Genomic DNA, 13,707 nt, shown 5'->3' on the forward strand with positions numbered 1-13,707 from the left:
TAATGAATGAGAAGGCTTGGCTGGGATCCTTCGCTGAGGCATATGGCTTTCTAGAGGCAGGGAGTTATTTGTTGTAAAGGGGAAGAACATATTCAGACACCCCAGCCCTTCGCCTGCAGTCTGAAGGGAGAAACAGCTGACCCCTCGTCACTTGCTTCTTGTGGGAATTAGGCCTTTTACTGAGCTCCAAGGAGCTTTACATACTTCTAAGGAAATGTCTACACAGCACCGGGCTGAAACTATGTGGCATATACTTTAAAATATATGGGAAGTAGTACCTCCAGAGAAAGCTTGCCGTTACAAGGGGAGGAATGAAGAGCGGGCCCACAGGGCTTCCCGCCCAAGCCTGCAGGTTTCTGTTTTGGCAGAGCTGTGGCGCCGACGTGCGCAACGCCCCTTCCCTGCTCGCCTCCTTCCCGCCGCCTCGAGCTCGGTGAGGGCGCGCGCGGCTGCAGAAGCATCTGCTGCTGCTAAGTGCCCAATTGCCGGCGCCTCGCTCGCTTTTTTGTTTAGCTTAGCAACGGGCGCTCCCGCCCTCCGTCGGCGGCACCAGCGAGCGAGGCAGGCCCGAGGCAGCCGCAAGACCAGGAGACTCTCCCGCCTTCTGACGGCGGAGTCTCGCGCCTCGTCGCTCGAGCGTGTGGCTGACTGAAAGAAGGCGCTCCTTCGCTCCCCGAGTCCCTGAGGGAAGCGGCGGCGGCGCTCTCGCCGCTTGTGTCTGAGGTGACGCCGAGAAGCTCCTCGGGCCGGGCGGAGGCGGCACCATGAAGGTGGCGGTGCTCGACTTGGGCACCGTGTTTGCCAAACTCTTCAAGCCCTCTTCTTCCTCGTCTCCGCCTTACTCGCCAACCGCCGCCGCCGCCTCCCCTTCCAGCAGCGCGCCTCCGCCCAAGGCGCTGCTGCCCCTTCCTCCGCCTCCGCTGGGGTCTCTGCCCTCTCGCCCCGCCGCCTTGCAGCCCGCAGGGGGCTCGTCTAGCATAGCGGCAGCCAGTCGAGGCGCTCCCGGCGGGGCGGCGGCGAAGTCCCCCGGAGGCAACAGCTCTCCGCGCTCGGCGGCGGCGGCGGCGGCGCCGTCCCTGCCGAGGGAGCCCGGGGCTTGGGCAGCGCCCGCGGGCAAGCAGCTGCTCTTCGTCACTCTGCCCGACATCGGCGAGGAGGGCGCGCCCGACGCCGACCCCCCAGAAGAGGCAGCGGAGCCCAGGCAAGTGGGAGTCGCGAGGACCCCGCCAGCTGGGGCGCCCTGGGAAATGCAGACCCTTTTACCCTGCGGTAACATAATCTCCGGGTGGTTGTAGCTACTTGGCCAACTGGTTGCCTTCTCAAGGGAGGCATTTTCTCCTTAAGGGGCGAGGAGACACTAACTCCGCTTCCCTGCGTTTCTGATCAGGTACAGAAGGTGGAAGAGAATACAGAGGCTGTATAGACCTTTTTATTTTGAGAGAGACAGCTTTGTATTTTTTGGGGTGGTGAAGGATTTGCTTGCCTTGTTAATTGGAGAAAGGTTTTAAGTTATTTCTAAGACTGCAAATGCAAGATCTCATTTTTTCTGGTGGTCCAGTTCATCTTGAATAAACCTCATACTCTAGTTCCCAACTTGCAGGATATTTTCCTACACAGTTCCCATGGATACCATTCTATGTTCACTTACTTGGGAGTAGGGCCTATTTAACTCAGTGGGGCTTACTTTCAAGTAAACGTGCAATTGATAGAGCTGTAGAAAATGTGTTTTGTATGTTCCTGGTTTGGAGTTTTGAATTACTTTTATATATATTCAGTGCATTTAAGCTTTTTCCATTTACACATAAATATAGACCCTACCTGCCAGTCATAGCTCTAAAGGTGCTCTACAACATACTGTGAAGCAATATGATATAAAACAATTTTCAGTCTCTCCTGCCCTGTGTCCTGTATGAAAGCTTTTAATGTGGGAGAGAAATTCTGTGTGCTGTGACCAACATATGAGTGCTAACTATGCATGTGAAAACATTTCAAAAGTTATTGGCTAGGCTATAAATTCAGAATAAAAACAGCTCTCATCCACTTTCTTTCTACTGTTATTAGCATTCACATGTGTAAAGGCAGTGAAGCGCAAAAGTGCTTTTAATTTCATATCTGAAAACGCCCACAGTTACTAATGTCAGTTTTCCACAGATTAAAAAAAAAGTCAATGAACCTTTTCTTAAATTAAAAAATGACCTACTTCCATTTTGTATTGTTGCATCAATAGCTTCAAAAGTGATACACTAGAGATGTTAAAACATTGCTTGTGAAATTGCTCTGGAGGTTGTGCCTGTGTACCCTCACGTTTGTGTTTCAGGACCAATCTCCATAGAGCTATCACTCTCCCGAGGCACTGTGACTCCTGATTGATATGTCATGGAGCAAATGGGAGAAACTTGTTGCCATTACAGAGCTTCACAGGAGCCTATGACAGGCCAGTGTCAGAAACAGAAGGTGTATCTAGGTGGGCCCTTTGCTCTGATCTAACAATATGGTTATTGCGGTATTATGTTCCTCATATGAATTTGGAGGCACCCATTGTCACCAAAGGCACATGATGACTGTGGCTGTTAGGGCTGGACGATATGGTCCAAAAAAGATTTGAAGTCCATATCATGATATTGGTTTCATATTTTTTGACCTGGAGATATATCACAAATCATGGTATGCTTGTGTGTGTGCTATGCAAAAATCACAATGTGGGAAAAACCGTGAAGCCAGCCAGTGCTCCTCTCGATTCCTGCAGCCCCTGTTAACTCTGCTGGCTCAGCTCTCCCCTGCCTCCTGCAACGGGCAGCGAATCACAAGAGCAGGCACCAGTAAAAATCACAATGCAGGGGAAACTGTGAAGCCAGCCAATGCTGCTACATAGCTCTATTCTTATTTCAGACCTCATGATGTATCAGTATATCACTATGTTTAGCTGTTGATATACATCATGATGCTGAAAACCAGATATCACGAGTCCTAGTGGCTGGTGCAAGGGAGGCTGAAAGTATGGACACAAGAGACTGATACTGGGTTCAATTAGGCTGCAACTTTATTGATTATGCAAAATAGTAGGTTTGGCTAAGGCATTGGGCATGTATCCAGCATCAGGCAGCTTAGGAGCCCCATGAGGAGTCACCTTCAACATGGATTGGGTGCCACAAACCTGCGCAGGCCTCCATTGGGTCTCCCTGTGGATTCCCAGACAGTCACCCCTCCAGGACCCCTCTAAGAGGCTACTTATTCTCTAAAGTTGTGACAGTTGCTATGAGGTAGGTGAAAACCTGCAAGCCAACCAATTTGCTTGCAGGAGAGAATTTCTTCCTGTCCGCAAATATGGCATCTGAGTAAACCATAGCAAGGTCCATATGCCACTCACCCACTCCTCCACTGGGCGGCCCCTAACAGACTGGGTGGGTGGATGAATAAGAAAATCCTTTAACGGTCAACCAAGAGGGCAGCCTGCACTTGGCCGCTCCCTTAAATAAGCCAGGGGCAGGCTGAGCACAGCTCTCATGCCCCTGCTCCCAATTGGCATTGTGGGTGCTGCCTGCCCATACCTGAAAGGTCCATTGTGGCCAGAGAGGGGGTGTCAGGTCGCCATCCCATCCCCTGGCCATGCAGGAGTATGATGGGCTCCCCAGATGAGCCTCAGCCATGCCGTACGGCAAATGCCCTCCACTTGGAGCCTTTGCAGATTTATATAATCTATAAATATATCTAGCAAGTGTTAACAGCTACAACACTAATTAACATGAAAAGTTGGGTCTCCTGATGACAACTATACATGTTTTACCATACATTTGCTAAGGTGTATTTAACATCTCCAGACATGCTTCTCTTGATGCTGAGTTTCTTTGCATATGTTTAATAGCAAACCAAATATTTTATTCATATTAGGAAGGTATGTGGTGAACCTGCATTGTCTGCCTTTTAGAAAAGAAAAAGATACATAAGAGGGAATAAGATATGCCTCTTAGAAGAGGAAAGGCTATACCTTCACATTAGCATTTTTTTAATTAGACATTTCCACTTAAGCTTTTAGAAGAAACACCCTAATAAAATATTGATCATTGCAGCCTCCTTACCCTGAGTTCCAATTCAAGTTTACCTAGACTCCAGAATATGCTATTTATTTCAATTGTTATTCAGCCATGTGTGGAATGCATTGCCTCATGAGAACATAAGAGAAGCATGGCTGGATTAGGCCAAATGTCCATCTGGTCAGCACCCAGGCCTTACTGCAGCCAAGAGTCGCCGATGAGAAGTCCACATGCAGGGCTTGGGTTTTCTGGTTAAGAAAACACCTGGAAAGGCCTTTTGCAATTTACTGAAGCTGAAAAAATAATGTAGCTTGTCAACAGGCACTTCAATTCAAATTTAAGATATATTGTAATTAACCATAAATTCACACAAAAGTTTTGAGAGTATATTGCCAGTTAGTTTCATTTGAATTCAATTTTTTTCAATTACTTGTGGAAATGTGTTTGCCATATGCCCAGATTGATTCCTGGTGTGTCATTGGCCAAATAGAAAATTCTAATTGCTGATGTTAATGTATGCAGGTGATCTTGGAACATGAACCCATTTGCTTGCCCAGTCACCGTAGGTAAGTTCAAGATGCAGAAGTAGTTAACCTAGTTTGAAAATACATGTGAAAGCCATCTTGTGAATTAATTCTAAATAGCTATTGGAGGCATTGGGCCAGTTCATGCTTGCACATTCATTTGAAATCTCAAAGCATCAAGTGATGACTTGTATGTATAAATGACCCTACACAGGTCAAATGCCATAGGTAGAATTTCCATCTTGTGTCACCTCAGATTTAGTGTTTCAGAGTGGAGCCAGTTCAGATAGTCAGTCATCATCAAGGGATCTGCATGCACTTGTGAACTAGGCCATTAGATGCAGGTGCCTGGTGCAGGGGAAAATATAACTTCATGTTCGCCAGATTTATAGGTTGATCACAGACTGCTGCTATCCAATATGTACAAATTTCCAATATGGATGACCTTATTGGTGAACAAATTCAAAGTTTCATCATATGCATGGAAGGCCTTATCAAAGAGCACGGAAAACACTGCTGACAAAAGCTATTTTCCAGTAGTTATGGAGTAATGTATTTAAAATTAAATGTTTATAGGAAAGTGGAATATAAAGTAAAAATTTAAATCAAAGACCACTAGACATGCAGCAAGTTTGGTTTTGATGAGTGAAAGTCAGATGTAAGCAAATGTTGTGAGCATCATGGGAATAGCTGATGCGATTACAATGTGCTTGTGTGCATGCATTTTTTCCGGTAATGTTACTCCTGAGGTTTCGTTCCTCTATTCAACAGACATGTTTTGCACAGCTTTTCTGCTTTCAATTGTAAATGCTCCCTGGTAATGAACAAAACAGCTCTGCCTTGTTGATTTGGTTGCTAACAGGGATTCACAGATTTTGGCATGGTTTATTCATTGCCGGCCCTTGTTTGTGGTTGCCATCGACCCATTCTTCTGAGTCCTCCTGAAGGGTGTGTGATTTCTCTCCTTATGCTGAGCTTTTGCAGATGTCAGCAAGGTAAGATTCTGTCTTCCAAAAGGACCCAGTGATAACAGAAAAACACCCTTCCCCAAGTTCTCTGAATTACAGATAAGAGGGAGGAGGGGTAATTCCGTTCTTCCCCTGGTTGTTGAAGACGACATGGCAAACATCTCTCCTACATCCCTAGGCCACAAAGAACTCAGAATCTTTGTGCTGGTCAGGACTAAGGGTAGTTGCCAGAGAGAGGAAAGGGCACTGATGCATTTCTGGAGTCTGGTCACTAAGAGTCATGCATAGCTTAGTAATGAGCACTGGGTTGTATTCAACTAAGTTATACTCTAGAGTATATTAAAACCACTGCTTCTTTTTGGTCCAGCTCTCACTTCCATACATCACTACTGGGAAAACCATAGCTTTCACTATATGGACCTTTGTTGGCAACCTGTCTCATATATAAAGCTCTATGTCCCGAGGAGGATGGCTTTGTAGCTTCCCATTGCACTGTCCCTTCCATTAACATCAATACATCTAGATGGGCGGGGTATAAATTATTATTATTATTATTATTATTATTATTAGTAATAATTCTACTCTGAGGGGGGCTAGCACTGAATGAAACCTTTTGTTCAGAAACAAAAACAACACAATGTTCCAAAATATTGCTTCCAAAATATAGGCGAAAGCCACATCCTCTTGACAGGAGCAAGAAGATTTAAAATGTATTCTTCTTTTATGAATGATTATAGAGGAGGAGGAAGTGGTGGTGAGATGTACTTGTGCTATTTTGCAAGGGCAGCTTAGAATTCATTGGAAACTGAATAATAAATCCACTTGAGAAAACTCAGCAAGGCCTTTCATTATATCTGCATTATTACAAGAGTGAGTAGCAGATGCATCAGACTCCTCTGTTGAAGTCTCATGTCTAGCAACCACTTTAATTGTACTTCAAGGTTCTTAGGAGGATGAGCACAATATCGGCTGCTTCTATGTTAGGCAATTAGCCTGGAATAGACAAAATTTGTTCATTCAGGTTTCACAGAGCATCCAGATGATATTGATGCCAACTCATTGTATCCAGCAATTTTTGTGGTGGTCTCCCATCTTTTTTCTGACCTGATTTCTGGCATTAATAAAATAAAATAAAACATAACAGCAGTGTCAGCATTCCAGTATGGATTAACAGTATGGTAGATACTCTTTATAACTGCTGGTAATAACTTCCTCCTTGCCTTTTCTCTTAAAGTAGCTCCAGAATCCCTACATCTCTACATTAGATGTAAGGTGACATAGTTGGACCATAAATAAACAGTTTTAGAAAGATCATCAGCAAACAACATCCCTACTAACACATTTCCAATAAACTTCTTCCAAGGGAAAGCACATATTTCATAAAACAAGACCATGATAAATATTTTCAGTAGCCAAGCCAAGCGTATAAAACTTGTTACTCTGACCAAAATTTACAAGTGCTTAAGAGGGCATTGCTTTGAACCACATAGCTAAAAAGTTGTGTTTGGGGAGAAGACAATATCACATCAAGGAGATAGAACTCTCAAATGCAATTTTAAAATAATGAAGAAAAAGGGTGGTACATTTTTAACCAGTTATATCAGTTAGATTTCATTCAAATGGCACTATAGCAAAAGGATCCTGCTTCTAATTCCAGCCCACCTTACTTCACATAATGGAGGGATCGATGTTTACAAGGTCTTATATAATATAACCAGTAATATGATGGAGAGATTATTGCTATCTGCAGCTTGTGCCTTGTTATAAGATTGTATTCTTACCATTCTTAGAGGCACATGGACCATTTCCAAGATTTTTATTCAACCTTCCATCCCTTCTGTTTCAGGGATACTTGATCTTGTTATAGTAAATGCTTCCTATCTGATCCCAAAGAAATAAAACACCTCTACCAAGACACTAATTAGTCTCCTTTTTGTGACAGTTAATTAAGCTGATTGCATTTTTCTTGACTTATAAATTATTTATATACAAAATACATTGCAGTCATTTTCCCCCATTGACACTATTCTTTCTTAATACATATGCTGCTGTCAGAACTGAAGTATAGCTAATCATAATTAACTTTTGTTATGAGTTTGAGGTGCAGGAAAGTAGGCTAACCCTTGGAACCTGCAAGTGTAAAAATATAAGGCAGGCTAGCTTCCTGTTGAGGTGATCACCTGAGTGATGGGCCATTAGGGAGGAACAAAGGAAGTGGATCTGGGTGAGGCAGCCCCTCCATCAACTCAGATAGTTAGTTGGAAGGACAAGGCCTGTTATGTGAGCCAAAAGTTGGAAGAACTGCAAGCTGGACAGATAAATAGTATGTTTGATTTCTGTTGGAATCCAAAGTGGTGGCTATGGGAGAACTATGATTATCTTTGGGTAATGCTTTGAACCCATCCACATTGCAGTAGCATAATTTAGCATCTCAGCTGAGGGGGGAATGAGGAACAGGTGTGAGCAACACACAAGCATCTGCTTTGCTGCTAATTAATGCCCTGATGTTGGGAACGATTGAGGGCACAAGGAGAAGGGGACAACAGAGGACGAGATGGTTGGACAGTGCCCTCGAAGCTACTAACATGAGTTTGACAAAACTGCGGGAGGCAGTGAAGACAGGAGTGCCTGGTGTGCTCTGGTCCATGGGGTCACGAAGAGTCGGACACAACTAAACAACAACAAATGCCGAGGAACTCTGAAGGCAGCAACAGAAGATCTGGAGTAAATGGGAAGAAAGCTTCCCACCACAAACTAGAATGGTGTGTTGGTCCTTCTACTCCATTAAGTCAGTGACGAGGGGTTGGATTGCACACGAGTTCTGATGGATGTGCTAATTAATAAAAGTTTGAGGTAGAGGTATTTTTCGCTCTATAAGACACACCTTTTTCCTCCTAAAAAGTAAGGGGAACTGTGTGCGCCTTATAGAGTGAATTCAGGCTGCGCAGCTAAGCCAGAAGCCAGAACAGTGAGAGGGATCGCTGCACGGTGCTTCCTCTTGCTGTTCTAGCTTCTGGCTTAGCTGCGCGAAGCTTCTTCAGGGCATAGGGAGTCTTCATCCCGCTGCCCTGAGGAGTGTGCGGCTCTTGCTGGCTTTTGTGGGAGCCCCTCAGTCTCTTCCCCCACCTCACGGAAAAGCTCCCAAGAGCCTTGCTCCCTTTAATGAGCTGTGCGGAGCATGTGTGCGGCTCTTGGGGGCTTTTCTCTGAGGAGGGAGAAGGGCAGCCCATCAGTGACACACGCGACTCATGAAAGGGAGCGCTGAGCAGAGCCTGGGATGCATACAGGCTCTGCTCAGCGCTCCCTTTAAAGAATATTTTTTTCTTGCATTCCCCCTCTAAAAACTAGGTTCGTCTTATGGAGTGAAAAATACGGTACTTGATTCTACAGCTGGGTTTTATTTTAATTTGGGAAATAGCTACATGAACTTAAAAATATATTTTAATGACTGATTTATTTGCATGGTAATGGGTTAGATGAACCTAGTCCTAGAACTGATTGAAGCAAGATGTTGGAAGTAAAAATTAAAACATGAACGCCAGACAAATACTTGAATGACTTGTTTCGACCTGAAGGAATCTATCTACATAATTAATAAATATTTATATTGTTTATGAATTCTGGATTTGATTTAGTGGCTTATGATTACTTTTTTTAAAAAATGTATGATATTTATCTGATGAACTTGAATTTGATTGTAGTAGCATAACTGGATTAAAATCTATAGAATGAATTAAGAATTTGTATATAGTATATGCTAGGTTGGTTTTGTTTAAGTACAAAGGCATCTGGAATTGTGTAATATAAAGGTGTAATTGCATGACTGCATGCTGGGGGAGGGGTTGGGAGTGGGGAGAGATATTACCCTAGGAAGAGAGACAAGAAAGAAAGGTGACAGGAACCCTCTCTATAGGTTTCTTATTTGACAGATTGCTTGAATGTCTAAATTGCCCATAATATGTGAAAGGTTAACAAATAAGAGACAAGGTATGCTCATTTCAATTAAACAGGACAAGGGAAGAAAACTAGAATTACTATAGTGTAAACAGTCTAATTAATGGCGACATCTAGTGGTGATGTGTAAACTCATCATGGCTGCCGAAAACAAAACGTATTTTCAAGGCATGATGGCATGGTTTGGATGCGCATATGTCAGGCATTTATAGTTTAGTTTGAGTATAGTTTAACTGTAGTTTCCCTTTTTTAGCTCAACCTGGAAACTTTGTTGGAGCAAGCCAAGATCTTAAACCAGTCTGAAGTTTCCTCATGGCTTGTTACAAACTTGATAACATTCCATTTCTTGGTACAGATGTACTGGGAAGCAGTGGTTAATGGAATACCTCCTGGAGTATTATTGCAGGGCTGGGGGAAAGGAATGGCACAAGGGTGGAACACATGGGCACAAGTAGGCTGAACAAACTCTGCAGCAGAGTTAAACTGTCCTCTGCTGAAGAAATAGAAAATATACCAGCATCACTTCTCATGAAATGGGCTTAAGCACCAGCAGGCAAGCCAAGTAATAGATTTATATTTTTTTAAAATTGTTTCTAGCTTTGTGGCATCAAGTAACATTCTCAATTTCATTCTAATAAAAGAGCTAAGATTGGACCTAATTCTTCAGGGGTGGTAGTACTACTTGGATGTGCTGCTAACATTTATTCTATCGTGAAACTAATGGAATGATGTAAACAATGCATGATGTTGAAGTGCTGTGATTATAAAAAGGTAGAAGACCCCTGACAGTTAAGTCCAGTCGTGAACAACTCTGGGATTGCGGCGCTCATCTCGTTTTACTGGCCGAAGGAGCCGATGTTTGTCCACAGAAAGTTTTTCCGGGTCATGTGGCCAGCATGACTAAGCCACTTCTGGCGAAACCAGAGCAGCGCACGGATTATAGCTGCTTTCAAAAATGAATAAATTTAAATGCAGTGGCGGGTGGTGGTAAGACTGCCAGTTTTTTTCGTGTAGCAGCAGAGGGGTGGAGTATTTAATCTTTTCTCCACTATGCCATTTTGCCAATCAAAAATTGTCCTCTTCATGTAACCTGCACCGCAGGAGCAAAATAGATGTAGATGTGTTTTTCCTTTCATGTGGCAAATAAAAGTCAGAGGAAAAATTTTGAGTATATTCACATGCCCCTAGCATCATCAACTACCGTATTTTTCGATCTATAAGACACACCAGACCATAAGACGCACCTAGTTTTTGGAAGAGGAAAACAAGAAAAAAAATATTCTGAATCCCAGAAGCCAGGACAGCAAGCGGGATCGCTGCCCAGCGATCCCGCTGGCTGTCCTGGCTTATGGGATGGCCGCGCGCAGCCTCACCCGGGCAAGGGGAGCCTTCATCCCCTGCCCGGGAGAGGCTGTGCACAGCTAAGGCTCCCCCAAGAGCCGCGCTCCCTTTAAAGAGCGTGCGGAGTGTGTGTGAGGCTCTTGGGGGATTTTCCCTGAGAAGGGAGAAGGGAGAAGGAAAAGCCCCGAAGAGCCAGACACACACTTCACACTCTCTTTAAAGGGAGCACTGAGCAGAGCCTCCCGCCTGCATTTGCTCCATAAGACACACACACAGCTCCCCTTACTTTTTAGGAGGGGAAAAGTACGTCTCATAGAGTGAAAAATACGGTACATGGGCCCCTGCAGAGGTAGCATTCTTTTATACATCTAGAACTCTCTTTTTGATAATACTATCATTTGCCCTTAGAGTAGCCTAGAATAAGGTTCCCCAGTTGTCCACTGTGACCTTCCACATTTGTAAAAATAGTATTGGTATATAATTCCGTCAGTTGCAAGCAAACTCTGCATCTGGTGCCTCCAGACTGTCAGTATTTTGTGGGAGGGATTCAAGAGCATAACAGAACTTGAGGATTGTGCATTTAAAGTGCATCAAATAGCTGTTGCCCTAGTGCAGGGGTTCCTAAATTGTGGTGTAAATTTCATTCAGGTTGTCCACAACATTTCTGTGGATTTGTGATAATACATTGAAAATAGGGTATGTATTAAGCACATTAACCTTTTCAGACTGTGATTAGGGAATACTGCACATGAATGTACTAATTATACATGTTTTGATCGCAGGCAAATGCCCATTTTAGGCCCCAGTGATGTGCATCTAAGCTGTAACATCTAAACTGTAACTTCTACCTGCCCTACCTCTCTCCTACCTGCAAGGAATGGAAATATATATGAACTGCACAATTTTGAAAAGAACCAAATCTCCCCACTTCTGTATTTTCTGATGTGTATGACTGTTTGGATGGAAATCTGGCATTTCAGACACAGGACTTTATAAACCCTTCCCCTCAGTTCCAATGAAAGGGCTGCAGGAAGATGCACCATGAATCTCCAAACCCCCTCCCCCATCTCTCTCTCTCTCTCATGCATGCCATGGTCCAGAACCTGTCACAATATTTTGGATGATCAGAAAGGAATGAACACCAGGAGAAATTGCGTAATGCTAAATAACGGTATAATGCTAAATAACGTTTTGCTGCCTTTGTTTACTCAAGCTGCTTGCTGACAGACTCAGGATATGATTCCAGCTAGACAGTAGTAGATGATATCCATGTCCTCTCAGCATCAGACAAATGCATTGTGAATCAACACTGTGACAGAAGTACATTATTGTGCAAGTCAGACACACCCTTTCAGATTGCAGACGCTGTAGCAAAAACGTAACTGGTAGATTTTGCTTGTCTGTACATTATTGCACTCCCCCTTCCCCTTCAATGCAGCTGTTTTGGAATGCTGTTCTCCACAAGATGTGTTTATATCTGGGAAGCGCAGCCCTTTGAAAAGCACTAGGAACAGAGCATGAGGCAGAAGCAAAGCTGGAACAGCCTCTGGGAGCAGCTTAGTACTGCAAGACCTCCCTTCTTTCTCCTCCCCTCTTTTACACACACACACACACACCTCTCTCTCCTAGAGGGAGATGGAGGACAATGTGCTGAAATGAAACGACACTGTGTGTTTGTGAAAGGGAGCGAGCAGAGCTTGTTGAGGAGGGAGGGACAGAGAGCCTTCTCTGGCTGTGCTTTTTCATGCGCTTTGTTAGCGGGGTACGTTGCCCCTGCCATTTGACTGTGGCTTCCAACCCTCAGCAACGTGAGCAACAACCGGAGCCAGAGCTGGTTATTATAGGGTAAGTCAGAAGGGATGAGGCTTAAGATGGGTATAAATGTATATGCATATTCTCAGCTCATGGGTCTCTGGCCATTTGCTCATCCACCTACTCATATTCAGAGCAGTAAACTCGGCCTTAACGTGCACTAGCCTTATGCAGAATTAGGGAAGGGAAGGGGGGGGGAAGCATTGTTGGCCCCTCCTATGTTTCTGTTGTAGTGCCTTGTAAATGCTGCATTTCCAGATAGGGTTGTAAACACCCTAATACAGTGCAGAAGAAAATGAACACACTGGAAATACTAAAATGTAAATATGATATTTTAATGGTGCAATGGAAAAAATAGTCTTCCCTCCATTGCATTTGTACAGTATTCTTAATGCTCTATTTTTATTATTATTTCAAATTGAATTTAAGGTGGGGCTATGCTACATTTGGGGAAATGTTTACAGTGTGAGCCATCCCAACCAAGTACTGATTTAAAACTCTGTACGACCTAAGCATAACAAGTGCAATGTGCTTGCCTGTCCGCAGGAGTAATTTTGAATGAAAGAGCTTAGCATGCTTTCTGGTGCTGTATTTCCATACCTTTTCCTGTACTTTAAAATTGTTGGGCTCCCTATATAGTACTACTGTCACAAAGTATATTATTACAGGGATATGATTTCAGGTTCATTATCCCACCTCCAAGCAGTATGTGCCTTTTATGAGGAAGTGGCAGGCCCCAGATTTTCCTTTCAGATGTTCATTGGAAGAATTTGTCGATCATTAACTATGATATGAGTGAATGAATAGTCAAACTTGTACTTCACGGAAGAAAACAGCCTAGATTTTCATCTAAATAGTGACGTTGTGAAAACTCATTATGTATTACATTGGACTTTATTGTATTTTAAGAAAAGAGACTTCCTTTTAAACTGTCACAAGATTTTATTTTTCAGAAGTGCACATGCTAAAAAATAGTGATTCACTGGAAGGGGCATATCTACACGGCTTAAGAAACTGGTGATTGGCTCCCTTATTGCATGGATTTTTTTCTTTTAAAAAAACCCAACCCATGGGTTT

The 13,707-nt window shown here is 43.6% G+C and overlaps 1 protein-coding gene across 4 annotated transcripts in view; it reads left to right on the forward strand.

Annotated features, from left to right (window-relative positions):
* Positions 1–764: 764 nt before the first annotated feature.
* The window catches only part of FAM149A (family with sequence similarity 149 member A), a 36,554-nt gene continuing 23,611 nt past the window's right edge, over positions 765–13,707 (forward strand). For 3 of the 4 annotated variants that reach the window (XM_028744951.2, XM_077934273.1, XM_028744952.2), the window contains exon 1: positions 765–1,201. In XM_028744951.2, the coding sequence (XP_028600784.2) occupies positions 765–1,201 (437 nt within the window). Of the gene's footprint in view, positions 1,202–12,422; positions 12,664–13,707 lie in introns of those variants that run through there. The other variant, XM_028744953.2, reaches the window with a different exon arrangement.

This window comes from Podarcis muralis, chromosome 9 (assembly GCF_964188315.1).
Source record: "Podarcis muralis chromosome 9, rPodMur119.hap1.1, whole genome shotgun sequence".
Lineage (NCBI taxonomy): Eukaryota > Metazoa > Chordata > Lepidosauria > Squamata > Lacertidae > Podarcis > Podarcis muralis.